At 49.6% G+C, this 17,418-nt stretch overlaps 1 protein-coding gene across 1 annotated transcript in view; it reads left to right on the plus strand.

Annotated features, from left to right (window-relative positions):
* CDC5L (cell division cycle 5 like) overlaps positions 1-17,418 on the plus strand; it is a 181,123-nt gene that overhangs the window by 106,257 nt on the left and 57,448 nt on the right. Inside the window, exon 10 of the mRNA XM_086926221.1 lies at positions 11,425-11,587. Within this exon, the coding sequence (XP_086782347.1) occupies positions 11,425-11,587 (163 nt within the window). The remainder of the gene's footprint in view (positions 1-11,424; positions 11,588-17,418) is intronic.

Raw genomic sequence — 17,418 nt, forward strand, 5'->3', positions numbered from 1 at the left:
CAATGAAAAATATCAGTGGAGAATGGGCAGGGCGTCTCTTACATACTCCACTACAATAAGTCTTGCAGAGCAGCGCATGCGCGCTAACTCAGGCTCGACCTAAAAATCCAAAGTAGCGAACTGGAGATATGAATTTTTTAAGATTTAGCTCTATATAGCACATAGACACCTATTGCGCTATTTGGGATATCTGGTCATGCTGGACCGGGACATAGTCAAAGTGTCAGGCCGTCTGCGATAGAGCCCTGCGGGGCTGCTCCTCTCAGTCAAAGTTTTTACCTGCGGACTTTAAAACTTTTCAGGAGCTTTTCTTCCTGGTGTCCTTTGAAGCTCTAAGCAGTCCGGTTTCGGCGAGGGTTTCGCCGGCGTGTGGCGAACTCCTGCTCAAAGTTTTGGAAGTGTGACCTCTAGCGGGACGAACCAGGGATCCAGACCGGTTCACGATTGAAGGTGGGTGGCTTGACTCTTTCGGTTGATCCTGGTTACCTCTCTTACTTTCGGACTTAAACACTTTTACTGAGCTTTTTCTTCATGGGGGTCTCTCTCTGCTCTTCTTTAGGCAGCTTTGGTGTGGGTTTGCTAGCTTGGGTTTCCGCCAATTCCTGGTCAAACTCTGGAAGTCAGTCCTCTGGAGCTTTTCAGCAGTGCGAACCTGGATGGCAGGCCGACTCTCAGTTGAGGGTCAACTTGGCTGGCCAGGTCAAGTCGGTCCACTTATGGAGCTTTTTTGCAAAGTTACTCCCAACTTCTCCCAACTTCATCCTGAAGTTCCGTTGAAGGTCCCAAAGTGTCCAAAACTTACTCCAAGGATCTGGAATCTCCAAGATGGTCCTTGAAAGTTTGGGACTTCTCTTCCCACAATCCACGTGGACAAAACCCTTACAAATCCCCTGGTAGTACTCCAGGCTGGGGTTTCTTGGTTGTGATGGTCCAGGTGAGCTCTGTTAAACTGTAGTTTCCAGGGAGTCCACTCTTTAGTCCTTTTGAAGCAGGTTTGATCCACAGGGCTGTAGTTCCAGATTGTGCAACAGGCGCACTCAGAGTGCAGGGCCTGGTTGGTGCAAATCAAACTTCCAGCATGGACCCTTCTTCTTAAGTTTCAAGCAGCAGATCTACCAGGCTCTGCCCTTCTCAGACACTTATTCCAAGTTCTCTGGGTCAAGCCGGAGGGCGCTGCTGTCCAATGAGGTGCAGGCCCCAGGGTATGACCATATCATCCAAAGTATGGCACTGTAGCCTCCCAAAGAGCCCCATTTCTCCAGAATTCAACATGGCTAATTTTCCAGCAGAGAGAGAAGAGATGGCTAAACACATTCAGGATGGTTAATCTCCATAGTCTCTCCCCATTGCACTTGCTCATGCCTTCCTTAATCCTACCATCTGACTGGGTTCAAAGAGTAGAGGTGTAAAAGAAACTGACCTCTCCTACCAGTCTCCTCCTTATATTAAAGGACCAGGCTTGAAAAATCCAAAAAATGGTACTAGTCCTGCAGGACTAGTACCTTAAAAAATGTCCTCGACCTAACTGCAACCTACTTGACCTCCGTCTCTGAAAGCGGAGCAAATGTGGCAATATAACAAGATTTAAAGGCATCTTTATTGCTCATTAACTTTGTGAGCAATAAAAATGCCTTTAAATCTTGTTGTCTTGTCACATTTGCTCCGTTTTCACAGACAGAGGACAAAAGTTAGTTTGTTTTCCTACTCGCCAGAAAGGGCAAGTAGGACCTAAAAACAGCTCAACCTTGTTAAATTTAGCTCGCATATGCGAGCGGTCGAGTGGATTTTTCGAGCCCTGAAGGATATTGTTTATGACCCCTCCCCCTGCTCTGGCATTCCTATGTAGCAGAACCCTGCCCTTCCAGAAGGGTATTCTAACCCTAGTAGCTATGTTTCACCTCATCAAAGTAGCCTGGCTTATCCGCTCAACTCTGACCAATCGGGACAGACCACTGGATAGCTGAAGTTTGGCTTACAGACAAGAAAGTCTTATAACGTCTTGTCTGTACATTGTAGGGTAAATTCAGCAATAGCATATTGTTGGATTTATCAATACCATTCTTGACAGTCCTTGAATTATATTTTTATGACTTAACTAAATTAATTTGTCTTAAAAATAAATTTGCCTTAGGAATAAATGACAACATATCTATTTGCTACCTCAAAATACTACAGAATCCTAGCTCCGCTACCCCCTCCCTCCATTTTATACCACACTAAGCCATGGGGAGTGTCAGATTTATCATCTGGTGTGTAGTTTGCAAAGTGAAGCACAAATGGGAATTTGGGCAGACTTTAACCACACATATATATACACCCATTTGTTTGTTTCTGTCAAACTACCTTTACATGGACGTGTCGATCGTATGCACATACTCTCGACTATACGTTAATGCACTGCACAAGCCCATAAATATAGCATCAACAGAACTGTAATTATGCGCATTATGAAGAACAAACTGTGCTAGCTGTGGTAATATGAAACAATATGTGGACAAGATGGCTCAGTGGGTTAAAAACTACTTGCTTCTGATGCTTTCTGTTGCCATCTCGAATCCTGTTTTGTTTTTAATCCTAAGGTTGAGAACAGTTAATTACTTGATCAGAGACAGTTACTTATAAAGATTAAAAACTGAAGAAACTTTGATATTAATCTTCTGGAGCTGCGGGCGATCCGGCTTGCACTGAAAGCATTCCTTCCCTCTGTCCGAGGAAGTGTAGTGCAGGTGTTCACGGACAACCCCACCGCCATGTGGTACTGCAACAAACAGGGCGGGGTGGAGTCGTGGACCCTTTGTCAGGAGGCTCTGCACCTCTGGCAATGGCTGAAACACCAGGGCGTCCCCTTGATGGTTCAACACCTGGCAGGTTCCCTGAACGCCAGGGCGGACGAACTCAGCCACCGGTGCATGATGGATCACGAATGGCGTCTGAACTCGGACGTGGCGCAAGGCCTCTTTCAGCAGTGAGGAGAGCCTTGGTTAGACTAATACAAAAGGGGCCCCCTGAGAAGGATATAGGGCAGACAGGGGAAAATTACACTACTGCATTAGAACGAGTCCACCCTACCCATAAAGAAAAATGGCCCATAAAGAGTCCACGGATTTAGATACGTAACATTGAGCTCACCAACAGGCGACTAACAGGCCACAGGGTACATTCAACTCCAAGTAATAAATGTACAAAATCTTTATTTTCTTTTTTATATTTTCTTTGCACACATTTTATCCAAAGTGATTGATAAAGTAATCCATAAATTCATCAGTTCATTTAGGTAATACATAAATCAATAAATACATATTCTATAAAAACCCCACATCATCTCTCGTCATACACCTTCCATCTTCTCATCCAATCACACACAGACATCCACTTCAACATAAGACACTATATTCAAATTCCTCAACGTAATCCCCAGAGTGACACATGAATAGGATCCTGCAGAGTCTTCTCAGCAAAATGCCGTCGAGTCCAGATCGATGTGGCAGGACCCCAGAGACGTAACGCCAACGCGCGTTTCGGTGCTAGGCCCAGATCTACGGCCGCACCTTCATCAGGGCTCTCACGCCGAGCGAGTGGGGAAAAACACAGCACGTTTGCAACACACCCATGGCCAATCTGTTGTAAACAAAAACCATTTTTAGAATCAAAAACCTCCTAGAATTTTCAATAACTTTTGTAATTTCAATTGATACATAGAAGGTACATATTCCAAACATACTAATTTTCATAAAGTTCAAACGATCAAACACATTTTGTGCAGATGTCATCAAGGTAGATAGACATATACAGTTCACTGTTAAGTTCTTTATCAATGACATCTTCTCTTCGATCATTGCCCCACATGTACTGAGCTCAACTATTGCTAAGAAAATACTTTCATAGTATATTCAAGGTAGAGGCGCAAACAAGGCACACATTGGAATCCCTGGAAAGACTGAATACAAAACATTCCATTCACAAGGGTCCATTTAGACACCATTCTCTCCATTCGTATTCGAGCGGTCAAGTATAAGTGGCCGTCCCCAAAAGAGAACATTTCTACCTTCACTACGAGATAATAAATTTCAATTACTTTTAGAGAAATCAAACCCATTCCTCTAACGGACACTCAGTCCTTTAAATATTTTACTCAGCTTTTTTACCTATGTCATGGGTTTCAGAGTCCAAATAGATCACAGGTTTCTCAGGATCGTAGTCACGAGCCCAAAAGGAGTGACGCAGAAGCACGTACTCATCCAATTCGAATCTGTTTCAAATTCAAGAAAAATACAATAGTCTAGAGATAGTTTGTATAAGGAATATAAACTCAGCCAAGGGGTAGCCCTGCTGTTCGGAGTTGCAGCCAGCAGAAGATGTCACTAAGCGAACTTACCCGCTGCAAATATTCTTTTACGATGGATAGCTTATACGTCTCGAGTGAGTCACAACTTCCTACGCCAGACGGAAAGGAACCTGTTTTCCTGAATAGTATACAAACAAATAAATCAAACATAATCACCCTCGAACTGCAGGATGGTAAAACAATTAAAAACCGTAGCACTAACACGGATTCATTTCACATGCCAAGTAAGAACCCGATTATTTCTATTTAGGGCAATTCCGTAGGTCGAGGGCAACTCGACTCTAATATTGCGATTTTTTAAAAGTTCCTCAAGAGGAGGCTCGATAAATATCCACGACTCAACATACCGTAAGGTCAAAAAAACGGTGTGTTGTCACATTTCCAGGTACTTGGTCGGGGGAGTCAGCTGGGATTTCCACACAGAGCCTTAGTTAGATCTATTCGCCACCAAAGAGGACGCGCAATGTCATAAGTTCTGCATGTTGGAATTTCCAAGGCGGCACTCGCTCGGATACGCTTTTCGTAGCGAGTGGAGTTGCGGTCTGTTGTACGCCTTTCCGCCTATACCACTTCTGCCCAGAGTGATGAAGAAGATCTGGCGCGACCGGGCCCAAGTCATCCTTGCGGCTACGGACTGGGCACGTAGATACTGGGATCCCTTGCTACTCAACATGTCAGTCGATCCCCCGATTCATCTACCTCTTCAGGAGGATATTCTGTCGCAGCAGCAGGGGACGGTCCTCCACCCGAACCTGTTCAGTCTCTACCTCCATGCGTGGAGATTGAGCGGCGACAGTTGAGGCCATTTGACTTGCCTCCTGAAGTCTGTGATGTGATTCTGGCAGCCAGGCGTCCCTCCACAAAATTTGTATACACCTTCAGGTGGAACAAATTTGTGGCATGGTGCACAGCAAAGGCTGTGGATCCTCTCTCTGTCCCCCTTTCAGAGGTTCTCCTCTTTCTTCTTTCTCTGGCCCAGCAGGGCTCTGCTCTGGGCACTATCAAGGGCTACCTCTCTGCCATTTCCGCCTTCTTGAGGCTGCCTGATCAGCCTTCTCTTTTCAAGTCCCCTGGTGTAAATAGATTTCTTAAAGGCATCACGCACATGTTTCCTCCTGTTCCTTTCGTGATGCCTCAGTGGGACTTGAACCTTGTTCTGACCTATTTGATGTGTGCTCCTTTTGAGCCACTTCACAATTGCCCTCTTCGTCTTCTGACTCTTAAGACTGCATTTCTGGTTGCCATCACCTCTACCAGGAGAGTGAGTGAGCTCCTGGCTCTATATTCTAAGCCCCCTTTCCTCTCTGTCCATCAGACAAAGTTGTCTTGAGAACTCGCCCTTCTTTCCTGCCAAAGGTGGTTACGGCATTTCACATCAGGCAGTCCATCACCTTGCCCACCTTCTTTCAGCCTCCGCATCCTTCCAAGGAGGAAGAGAGGCTCCACTGTCTGGACCCAAAACGTGTGCTCTCATTCTATCTGGACCGCACACGCCAGTTCCAGGTGGATGACCTGCTCTTTGTTGGTTACGTGGGTGCTAAGAAGGGGTGGGCGGTGCTCAAACGGACCATCTCTCGACGGGTCGTCTTGTGCATCAAGGTCTGTTATTCCTTGGCGAAAAAGGAGCCTCCTGTTGGGCTTCGCGCCCATTCCACTCGGGCCACGGCGGCTACTACTGCCCTGCGCCGGGAAGTTCCCTTGCAGGACATCTGTCAGGCAGCTACGTGGGCCTCGCTGCACACGTTTGCTAAACACGATTGCCTGGACAGCCAAGTCCGGAGAGATGGCTTTTTCGGCCGTTACGTTCCTCCAGGACTTTCTGGTGTGATCTTGGTTCGCAGACCCACCACTGGGGTTGGTATTGCTGGGGTATCTATTCTAAGGTAAGGAATCTAACACTAACCTGTTTCTTTCAGATGCTTAAGTTACTTACTTCGGTAACGATATATCTATAAGAAACAGTAGTTAGTGTTAGATTCCTTATCGCCCCACCCATCCTCCCCGTTCTGTGAACCGATATCTAGGGTTAAGGACATCCCTTTCAGGGCCCTAGTTTGCACCAGTTTAGGTCTCTGGCATGGCTCTGGGTTCCTGGTGCAGATTTCTATGTACAAGAACTAACGTTACGTGTGAGGGCGGCGTCTAAGTACCCAACGTCATCCCGGAGATCACGGCGCCCACGACAGACGTGGAGCCGCAGACTACGCCTACCGACGTGCAGGGGTACTGCTACGCAAAACTTTCCTGATCCAGTCTGACGCCTGGGGACATTCTAAGGTAAAGAATCTAACACTAACTACTGTTTCTTACAGATATATCGTTACCGAAGCTAAGTAACTTGTGCTTCTGGCGCTGTTACGGGCCTGGGCGGCAGTCAGGGGTGTCCTTCTTCCAACTGCCCATTGCGCCAGGCTCCAGCACCTTTCGCCTCAGCAGACCACACCCCAGAGAGAGCTTCTCCTCCTGTGCAAGTACTTTTTAAAAGTTGAGTAGGGGGCTGGCAGGAAGTCTCTGTATGTCCTATCAAACAGCGACACATCACTTCTCTGCCCCTGCTCCCTCCTTCTTGTCCAGCCTCTGGGTTTGTTCAAAATGGCGTCATCCAGTGTCTCTGGCCACATGGCCTCTGAAACCCCACTCCTCCCCCCCCCCTCATTGCCTTCCCTCCTTGGTGCAGCCTGGTGCCTGGCACCCAGCGACAGCAGTTGATGGATTGGCTTGTAGCTCCACCTATCTTTTCTCCTTGGAGGGAAGATCTTCGCTCTGGGAAGAAAGGTCATTAATCTAACCTCAGACCCCAGCCAGGGACTCGGAGAAATATGACATTTCTGGACAACCCAAAAGCAGTTCAAATATGACTTTGGACTCTGTAGAATACTTCTTTTCACATCTGCTACATGGGACTGTAGTGCATGTCTGAAATCTGTAGGCCTTGTGGAAGTTACTCTAGCCATGGGCTCCACCTCCCCATAAGTGAATAATGAAGTGAAAAACACTGTAAAACACACTGACTTTCCCTGGCATGTTTCCTTCCAGTGCATAAAGCCTATTCTATGTTACCACCCAATTCTGCATAAGTCCTGCCACATCATTCACTCTGTAGCTACCCTGGACTGCGCGCACTAGAAATCTCCCTGCGCAGCCCCTACACGTGTGCACACGCATGTACACATGTCTGCATGTAGCCAGCGGGGTGCCCCATACTCCAGCTGCTGCGGAGCGGCCTGGACAAGCTAGGGGGACACCAGTAAAATCCCCATGCAGTCTTCTTCATTATGAGTTCACTGTGGGTGAGTCCCAGTTTATGAGGCTCCCCCACAGTAAAAGCTCAACAATTAGGTGCTCAAAAAGCGAAAAATCCGGGCAGCCCATAGTGTCAGAACCACCTTCTAACAGTAGTTTTCTACCTTCCGGTTTCATTTAAAGCCATCAGACTACACATCAATAAATGGGACGTGTATTAGGTTTCAGTAACTTTTTTTCCCCCCAGTAAAATAGTAACCGCATATACACCTTAGCTGCCACGGGGTTTCCAGCACATAGCCAGATGTCTAGCATTTTTGCTACTATCCATGCTGTAGAGCTACTTTTACTTTGCAGGACCTCTCTCTGTGTACCCAACGATGAGGCAAAAGGATCAAAGTTCATAAGAGTTAGATTAGAAACGTCACTTGGTCTCTGCTATTGGGATTGCGGGGGTGAGAGAGGGGAGGGGGTAAGTGTGCATAGTAACTGTCTGATTCAGGAGGTAGGCCTTGATCTAGTAGTCGCAGGAATAATTTTACCCCTGGTTAGGAAGCTGGCTCTGTATATAATATTATCACTGTGGTTATACCGTGCACAGAGTCAAGGGGTTTCCCAAAAGAGTACAGGGCTCAATGCAAAACCCAAAGTGCTCTATTAGTGGTAGTGTGTGCGAGCAGCCTTAGGCCTAACACAGAGGAGTGTAAGACATTTATTGCACACACATGATCAGTAATGGCCACACGACTCAAGAAGGAGAGCCAGACCAATCTTCTAAAATTATAATGCTTGTACTTGAAGACCCAGGTCTTCGTAATAAGGTAAGTACGTTTTCAATTAAAAATGCTTTTCACTTTCGAAAATTGACACTTAGGATAACATTGAATATCAGGAAAAACAGTATTTCAGTTAAACAGTTAAATATCGAACTTACAATTTCAGTCTTTGGAGCCAAAAGTCAGCAAGGGCCAGGGGTGAGATAAATACCTAAACTGCACCACCGGCAGAGCAGGGGCAGGTGGATGCAGAGGTCAAAATCAGAGTTCGGCCTGATGTTTTCCAATGGAGATAGGGGGTGTCTCGACCCTCACTGCTTGCAGATAAGTAGATCGGTTGCTGGGGCCAAGCTTTGGGGAATTGGTTAAGCACAGGAGTGGGCCAAAAAAACAGCACCAAACATATGCTACCAGTGGCAAAGGGGCGGCCGGATGCAGAGTGCAGTTTCGACATCGGGCGCTCAATTCTTTTCAGTGAGGATTTTCTTCATGGTAAAGAGGCTGCAGGCGCTGCACCGGAGGGTGCAGGAGGAAGACCAGCAGAGGAAAGTTGGGATGTAGGGGGTTGTGGGGGCACTGTTGCTTCAGCTCACTAAGGCCCTGGGGCTTTGTTGCAGGGGTGCCTTTGGACGTCGTAGGCTTCTTACCAGAGCTGGTCGGGGGGAGGGGGAGCCTCTGGTTTCCCATTGGAGGGCAGGTGAGGGCAGCCTACGCTAGGCAAAAGGTCAGGATGGCCGAGTAGACTTCCTTGCACAGGTGAGCAACTATGCCAGTGGCCGTTGGATGCAGAGTGGGCTGGGTACACGGATACGCCGGGATCCGAATTCTTTGGAGTCGTTTTTTTCTGAACAAGTCCTCTGTCCTCTGGGGATTGGAGTCTTTAATGAAGAAAACAGTCTTCCTAGGGGTTTTGATGGTTTGCTGCAAGGCAGTTGTCGTCTTCTGGCTTCTGCTGCTGGGTGTCTTCTTTCTTCTTAGGTCATCGCACATCTGAGGTCCTAAGTTTAGGGGCTGTTTTTTGGGGAGAAGTAGGTAGGGCCCATGGGAACCTCATCTCGGGTGACTACACCATCTATTATGCCATCCTCCTGTGGGAGGGGACATAGACATAGCCCTGATTGGATGGCCCCTCCACCCTCAAGATGGCGGGGAATAAAAAGTGTGCTTCACCAGGTTTCCCCTCACCATCGGGGTGGGGTTGGCAGAGGTGGGCACACCTCCGGTCTTTTTTAATCCGTCCGCCGGTTCTCCTGCCCAAAAGGGGAGTGCAAACCCAGTGGCTGCCATCTGCTGCTAGCGTCGGGGGTCGCATTACCAAGGCAGCAGGTCTTTGAAGCTTTGCTCTTCGAGCACTGGCCTATGCTGGGGGCGGAGGCATGACACCTCTGTCCAGGATGTGCATTGTTTGTGGTCCCTGGGAGCAGGGGGTATCCACCCAGGGGTTCCAGTAGCATGCCTGGTGATGACTGCAGCCTATAGCCGGTCAGAGACCTCACCAGGGTTGGTAAGATTCAGGGGGCACCTCTGAAGTGCCCTTTAGGTACATGGTACAATAAATCCCACACTGGCATCAGTGAGGATTTATTGAAAGAAGTAGTTTGGTATATACTCCTATATTCAGTAAAACATTCTTGGTACTGTGGAACTCGAGTTGTCGAGTTCCAAGCCCATGTACTCTCACTGGCACATACAATATCGGGAAATCGTGCCCAATATTGTAGGCCATATCTGCTCTTGCAGATATGCCCTCACCTGTAGTATAGTGCCCCCTACCTTAGGGCTGTGAGGCATGCTAGAGGGGTGACTTACCTATGCTGCCAGGCAGTGTTAGTTGGCATGGCACTTAGGGTTGACTTTTTCTCCCTCACAGGGGCATGCAGGCTGCAAGGGCAGTGGCATGATCCCAGTGAGGGACCCTCTTCAACTCTCAGGCTCCAGGTACCCAGGGTACAAGTTACTAGCGACTTACAGGGGGCAGAAGTACTAATTGGGAGTATGTTTTTAGGGAATGAGCAATGGCACAGTGCACCTTGTTGGCAGGGACCTTGTTCACTACATTTGACGCCACATCAAAACCAGGCAAAAAGTGGTGGGCAAACCATGCAAAAAAAGGCACATTCGCACACCATGGCACAGGTGGATCTTTGGTGGAGTTTCTCGTCTTGGAGGTCTCAGAAGAATAACCTAGGCATAGCATCACAAGGAAGTGGGAAAAGTCTGCATTGTACTGAATGAGGTGGGTTTAAGCATTATCAGTATTATCATACTTAAAACAAAATGTTATCGGATAGAAAGATCTAAGGTAGAGTGCTCACAGCTGCAGTTTAAAATTGCTTATAATTAGGGCTTAGAACCAGAGCTTAACCATTACCTATCTGTAGCCTACAGGCTGCCTGACTCCACTTCTTCCCGCCTGAAAAGCTGATGAGTTTTCTCCAGTGCACTTTTGCATCAGTGTTGCTTACTGAAGCAGGAGCAGTATAAGAAGAGAACTCCTTGGAGTCACTCAGAGGCATGGAAATCCATAAATGCACACCTGGGCATACCCTAACGTTTGCGGCTGAAAATCTTTTCGCACACCAATTCTGTGTGCAGATAACGCACAGAGCAGAGGTAAATGCTTACAGACCCCCAGAAGGCTTTGCAATACTTGGCAATTTCTCAGCCTGTCACCTTTTCTCATTGTGGGCCCTGGCCACTCCTTTGTGGTGATCAATTTGTTCAAATAAGTGACAACAAACCCTAAGGCACTCTCATTATTTGGTAAGTTTAGCAACTAGGCAGTGCACTCATCATCCTTATCTTTTTTGCTAACTTGTTAACCCCTGGAGAAAGTTATTTTGCTTGTGTATTGTGTCTAGATGAGGTGTCAAGCAGGCTTTGCATAAAAGATCATGCATCAGAAAGTCGATTAATTATTATCTAAATGATTGGTCTCTTTGTGGGCTAAGGGTATAAACATTAATTTTCTTATCCCTTTTTGTTGTTCAACTGTTTTCTAGAAAAACATGAAGTGTCAACCACAACTCAGATGACGTTTCCTCTTTGTTTCTTTTCTAGAACACCATCTCAGGGTTCGGAAGGGTTGACACCTCGTGGTGGAATGACACCTAAACCTGTTATCGGAGCAACACCTGGCAGGACTCCACTGCGAGACAAGTTAAATATTAATCCTGAAGATGGAATGGTGGATTACAATGATCCGGCATACATTAAGCAACTGGTATTTCATTTGAAAATTTCAAGACCACCTTATAAATCTGTGTTTTGGAAACCAAAACCTATTCTGTTTTCACCAAAAGTTAACTTAGTATTGGTTTATTTTGCCTTGGTTAGGCTTGGGCCTCATAGGTGAAGAACGTGTCAGTGTTTAGGCGCTTCAGACTATCTTCTTGACCAAGAAGCAACAACAGCATCGTGTAGCTGTTCTACCTGAGAAAGGCCTCTATGGTTCTTCCAGGTATTTTACTAGTCCTTACATTTTCAGGACTAATCACTGGGAGCCACTTTTTGCCTTTATAAAATCAAAGCAGGCCATCTTGGCCGCTCTATTTATCTTTGACACATAGTGAATGAAATGTTTCCGCTGCCAGTAGTCGAACCCTGCAGTGATCCAGAATTAGGATTGCAATGCAAATACTTCATGATCAAGGCCTTACCGTTCCCATACAGACTTTCCTGCTCTGCTAGACTATACATGTTTCATTTCCACCTGGTCATTTACAATACAATGCATCAGATATTTAATTTATAGGATTACACCATCATATTGATTGTGCCTATTGGGGACTGACTGATTTTACAGGAGCATTTCATATCGATGGCTATGGGAAGAATCTCTGCCTGCCTAAGGATGGGATTCTTTCATAGTTAAAAGAAATGTATTTGCCCCTATCCTTGATTACTGAAGGTAATTTTCTGGCACTCAATCCAAATTTACCCATCCACTGATATAACTACAATAATAAATGCTAGAAGCAAGGGTTCCACTAAATTCCTAGACAGAAGTGAGATCGTCCTGTTGTACTATTTGGCATTGAAAAATTTTGCTTCCAGGAAAGCATCTTTAATTTTAGTTTAACCTGCTAAATCTAGTCACGATGCACGATATACCAGAATGTCAATGAGATACATGTCCACACAGCAGTCAAATCCGTGAGCACTGCCTCCAGTCTCAAAGCAGGTCCTGTTGTGGGTGAGGAAAGGGAAACTGTATATTTTGTGAGTATAAAGTCTAACCAAACAGAATTTCTAGTTTAAGAAACAATTATAACATTTGCCTTGACCAAAAGTTGGTATACCTTTTTCAGCAATACAGATATCGGCAGAATCTCTGAAAATCAAGGATAGTGGGATATCTTAAAAGAGATAGTTGTAAGATCCATGATCATGTGACTTCCTTATTAGATGGTTGTGAGACAAAAATTGAATTTGTTATTTTGACAGAAAAACAGCATTGGTGTGATCTACTTAGAGCTAAACATAAACTTTACATGTAGTCCGGTAACTGTTGGAACTCTATTGAGAAAGTAGATAATATGCTAACTAAATAAGAGAGTCATTTAGTGACTGACTGTATTGAGTGCTGGTGAAACGAGTTTATTGTGATGAAAAGGTAAAAAGCACAGCCTCCACAGAGCCAATCCATGCCATTGAATGCATCCCTATGTAACCTTGCCAAGGAGCTGGAATTGTAGGTTTTGATCGTTTCAGATAACACTGGAAAGAGAGTAGAAACAAAGTACGCATTTAAAAAACTAGTACCTGCCAGATCATGTTTCTAAACACTTGAAATGAAGTGCCAAGTCCTGCATATGCACAGCAGTACAGGTAGACCAGAAGGCGAAGTTCAAAACCTGTGCAAAATAAAAGTTGTACATATGTTTATAACAACATGACTTAACTCAGTCGTCTGGCTGCGGTAGAGCAACAGGAACATTGAGGTGCCACCACAAAAATTATATTTTGAAGCTCACCTTTGCTCTATAGTTAGGGTTGCCAGATTTTCACAATCTAAAACTGGGTGGCCACAGACGAGAAGGGCTACATGGTGGCACTGACCTGGGATACTAAAGGACTGCAATACAGCACCCAGTGCAGAGAAGGGCAGCACTGCCATACCATAAAGACCTGTTTAATAAATTAAATCTGCAAAAGACTTAAAAGACAAGCCAATTATAGGACATGGACTCTGTTTTGTTTTCAAAGAAAAACAGTCGTCTGCATTGTCAATAGGTCAGACATTTAAATGAAAGTGCCTCCTGTGTGTATGGTGGGATCTGAAAGAGACACGTTAGTGATAGATTCCTTACCTTAGAATATCCCCAGGCGTCAGACTGGATCCGGAAATTTTTGCGTAGCAATACCCCTGCGCGCTGGTAGGCGTCGTCTGCGGCTCCGCGTCCGTCGTCGGCGTCGTGAGCGCCGGGATGACGTCATCGGAGTATATAGACGGCGCCCATGCGCGCTGACGTCAGTTCTTCTTTTTTCCGCGCCAGCTAGCGCAGATCCGGAAGAAGCTCTACCCCCAGTCACTTTTTGACTGAAAACTTTTTTGATCTTTTTGATCCTCTACTTAGTCGATTCTCGACTATCGGTGCCAGGGATGCCCGGGTTCAAGCCGTGCTCGAAGTGCGGCCGACTGATGTCGGTCACGGACCCCCATCGCCGGTGCCTGAAGTGCTTAGGCCTCGACCACGACGATCGAACCTGTGACGACTGCCGGGCCCTGACGTCGAAGGCTAGGCGGGAGCGGTCCCGCAAGCGTCTCGAGCTGAGGCAGTCGGCCCCGCGCCGCTCCAGGTCCCGGTCCCGGTCCCACGGGAGGTCGAGGGACAGGTCGCGAGGTCGGAGTCATCGACGCTCCGGGAGTGGTCACCGATCGTCTGGATCCAAGTCCTCAGGTAAGAGGCATGAGAGGTCGGAGCGACACCATCGGTCCTCCGACCCGCCCCGTCGCTCGCTCGATGCGACCGGGGATTCGGGCGACACCGCCCACGCGGCTCCGCGGGAGTCGCAAGCGTCGCCGCCTGCCCCACACCTTCGGGTCCCTGGGCACGGCGCGTCGCAGGAGGAGGTCGAGAGGTACCTCATGGCCATGAGGGCCCTCCCTCCTCAGTCGGTTCCCGTGGCGCCTTCGGGCCGATCGGCTCCGTCTGGAGGTCCTTCCGGGTCGGGCGCTTCGGCCCCGACGACGTCGGGTGCTTCGGCCCCGGCGCCGCTGGCGACTTCGGTCCCGGCGCCGCGCGACCTCGCTGGATCCGGCTCCGGGACCTCGACCTCGCCGGTCGACCTTACGACCTCACCGGCGCCGTCCCTTCAGGTGTCGTCCCCGGCAGCCGTAGTGGTTGCCGACCCCAATGCTTCCTACGGTCCGCCTCAGGCGTCGGAGGGGCGCCGCTGGGCGCCGATTCCGTCGGCCGTCGGAGAATTCTATCTCCACGAGGAGGCCCTGGCTGTTGATCCTGGTCTCCAGGAGCTGGGTGACGAGGAGCAGTGGGAGGGGTCCGAGGACCCTCTGGCACGTGATTGCCAGTCTCATCAGGACTGGACATATGAGCTTGGGGAGGCCAGTGGTATTGACACATCGCCAGACACTGGATTTACGTCGCCCCCGACTGTGGCTTCGGAGGCGGGTTCTGCTTACAGTGTAGTGTTGACGAAGGCAGCTAAGGCCCTACACCTTGAGCTCCCCGTCGCGGCCGTGAGGACTAATCTCCTCACTGAGGTACTCAAACAGCAGTCCGGCTCCGCGGAGCCCCTTCTGCCGTTCAATGAGGCCTTGTGTGACGTTCTGCTGGGCACTTGGTCCAAGCCCGCCACAGGTCCCCCTGTGGATAGGAACGTGGCCAGACGCTACCGCCCGGCACCGGGCGACCCTTGCTTTTTGTCCACCCACCCCACCCCCGAGAGCCTGGTCATCCAGGCCTCCAACTCCCAGTCCGCATTCCCGTCGGCCCCGCCCGACAGGGAATCCAAGAGATTTGAGCAGTTCGGGAAGAAGGTCTTCTCGTCTGTGAGCCTAGGGCTCCGGTCAGTGAACACCAACTGTCTCTTGGGCCGCTACACCCACACTCTGTGGGACACGGTTGCGGAGGTGCTGCCACAATGCTCTGAGGAGGTCAGGGCTAAACTCAGCCAAACCCTTGCGGACGGCCGAGATGCGGCACGCTTTTCCATCCGGTGTGGGCTGGATACCACGGACTCACTGGGCAGGGCGATGGCAACGACGGTGGCGGTTCGACGCCACGCCTGGTTGAGGTCCGCCAATTTCTCGGCCGATGTCCAGGCCACTCTCCTGGACATGCCGTTTGATGGCCGTCGCCTCTTCGGCGACAAGGCAGACCATGCGCTGGAACGTTTTAAGGACTCCAGGGCCACGGCCAAGTCCTTGGGCCTTGCGGCCCCACGCCAGCAATCGGGTGCCTTTCGCTCCTTTCGTGGCCACGGAAGGGGCGCCCCACCACGGACCGTCAGCCACGCGCCGCAGCATGTTCAGCAACGCGGTGGCGGCCGTGGGAACCGCCGTGGCGGTGGTCGGGGCCAGCGGCGAGGCCAGTCCACACCTCCCTCAGCAGCCCCCGCCTCAAAACCTTCCTAGTCCGAGTTTTCAGGCCCATGTGACGCCTGTGGGAGGCAGGGTTCGCCATCACCTCTCCCACTGGCATACAGTCACTTCGGACAGGTGGGTGCTGCAAATTGTCCGAAGGGGTTTCTCCCTCCCCTTCGAGTCTTCCCCTCCATCCATGCCACCTCAATGCCACCGTGTGTCGGGGGATCACTTGCGACTTCTGCAAGAGGAAGTTTCGGCCCTCTTGGCCAAGAGGGCCATCGAGGGCGTTCCTGGGCCAGAAGTAGGACGTGGCTGTTACTCCCACTACTTTCTGGTACCCAAGAAGGGCAAAGGGGGCCTACGCCCTATCTTGGATCTGCGGAACGTCAACGGCTTCCTCCGTACGGAGAAGTTCAAGATGCTCACTTTGGCTCAGGTCCTGGCTGCCCTGGACCCAGGAGACTGGATGGTAGCGTTGGACTTGCAGGACGCCTATTTCCACATCCCCGTCCTGCCGGCCCACCGGCGTTACCTGCGGTTCACGGTAGGCCACGAGCACTTTCAGTTTACCGTGCTCCCCTTCGGCCTTACCAGCGCCCCACGGGTGTTCACGAAGGTGATGGCGGTGGTCGCAGCCCATCTGCGCAGGCAAGGGGTGTCAGTCTTCCCCTACCTCGACGACTGGTTGTTGAAGGCGGGCTCGCCCCAGACAGTCGTCAGCCACCTCCAGACTACGGCCGACCTCCTGCACTTGCTGGGGTTCTCCATCAATGTGCCGAAGTCACACCTGTGTCCCTCTCAGAAGCTCCTTTTCATCGGAGCGGTTCTCGACTCGGCGCAGTTTCGGGTTTACCCACCCGAGCAGCGGGTTCGGGATATTCAGGCTCTGATTCCTATCTTCGGGCCGTTATCCCGGGTCTCGGTCAGGTTGACGCTGCGGCTTCTGGGACTGATGGCCTCCTGCATCCTTCTGGTGCGTCACGCCAGGTGGCGGATGCGGGCTCTGCAGTGGGACCTGAAGTTTCAGTGGGCCCAGCATCAGGGCAACCTGTCCGATCATGTCCTGATCTCGGAGGGCACTGCGAAACAACTGCAGTGGTGGCTCACGGACCGCGACTGGGTCAGTGGCAGACCCCTCTCTCTACCCCAGCCGGAGCACGTAGTTGTGACGGACGCGTCCCTCCAGGGCTGGGGAGGCCACATGGGAGAGGCGGAGATCAGAGGCCTCTGGTCTCCGGCGGAGTCCCGGCTCCACATCAACCTTCTGGAGCTGCGGGCGATTCGTCTTGCACTGAAGGCATTCCTCCCCTCTGTCAGGGGGAGCGTGGTGCAAGTGTTCACCGACAACACCACCGCCATGTGGTACTGCAACAAACAGGGCGGTGTGGGGTCGTGGACCCTTTGCCAGGAGGCTCTGCGCCTCTGGCAGTGGCTGGAACATCAGGGCGTGACTCTGGTGGTTCAACACCTGGCAGGTTCTCTGAATGCCAGGGCGGACGAAC

Source organism: Lissotriton vulgaris, chromosome 6 (genome assembly GCF_964263255.1).
Source record: "Lissotriton vulgaris chromosome 6, aLisVul1.2, whole genome shotgun sequence".
NCBI lineage: Eukaryota > Metazoa > Chordata > Amphibia > Caudata > Salamandridae > Lissotriton > Lissotriton vulgaris.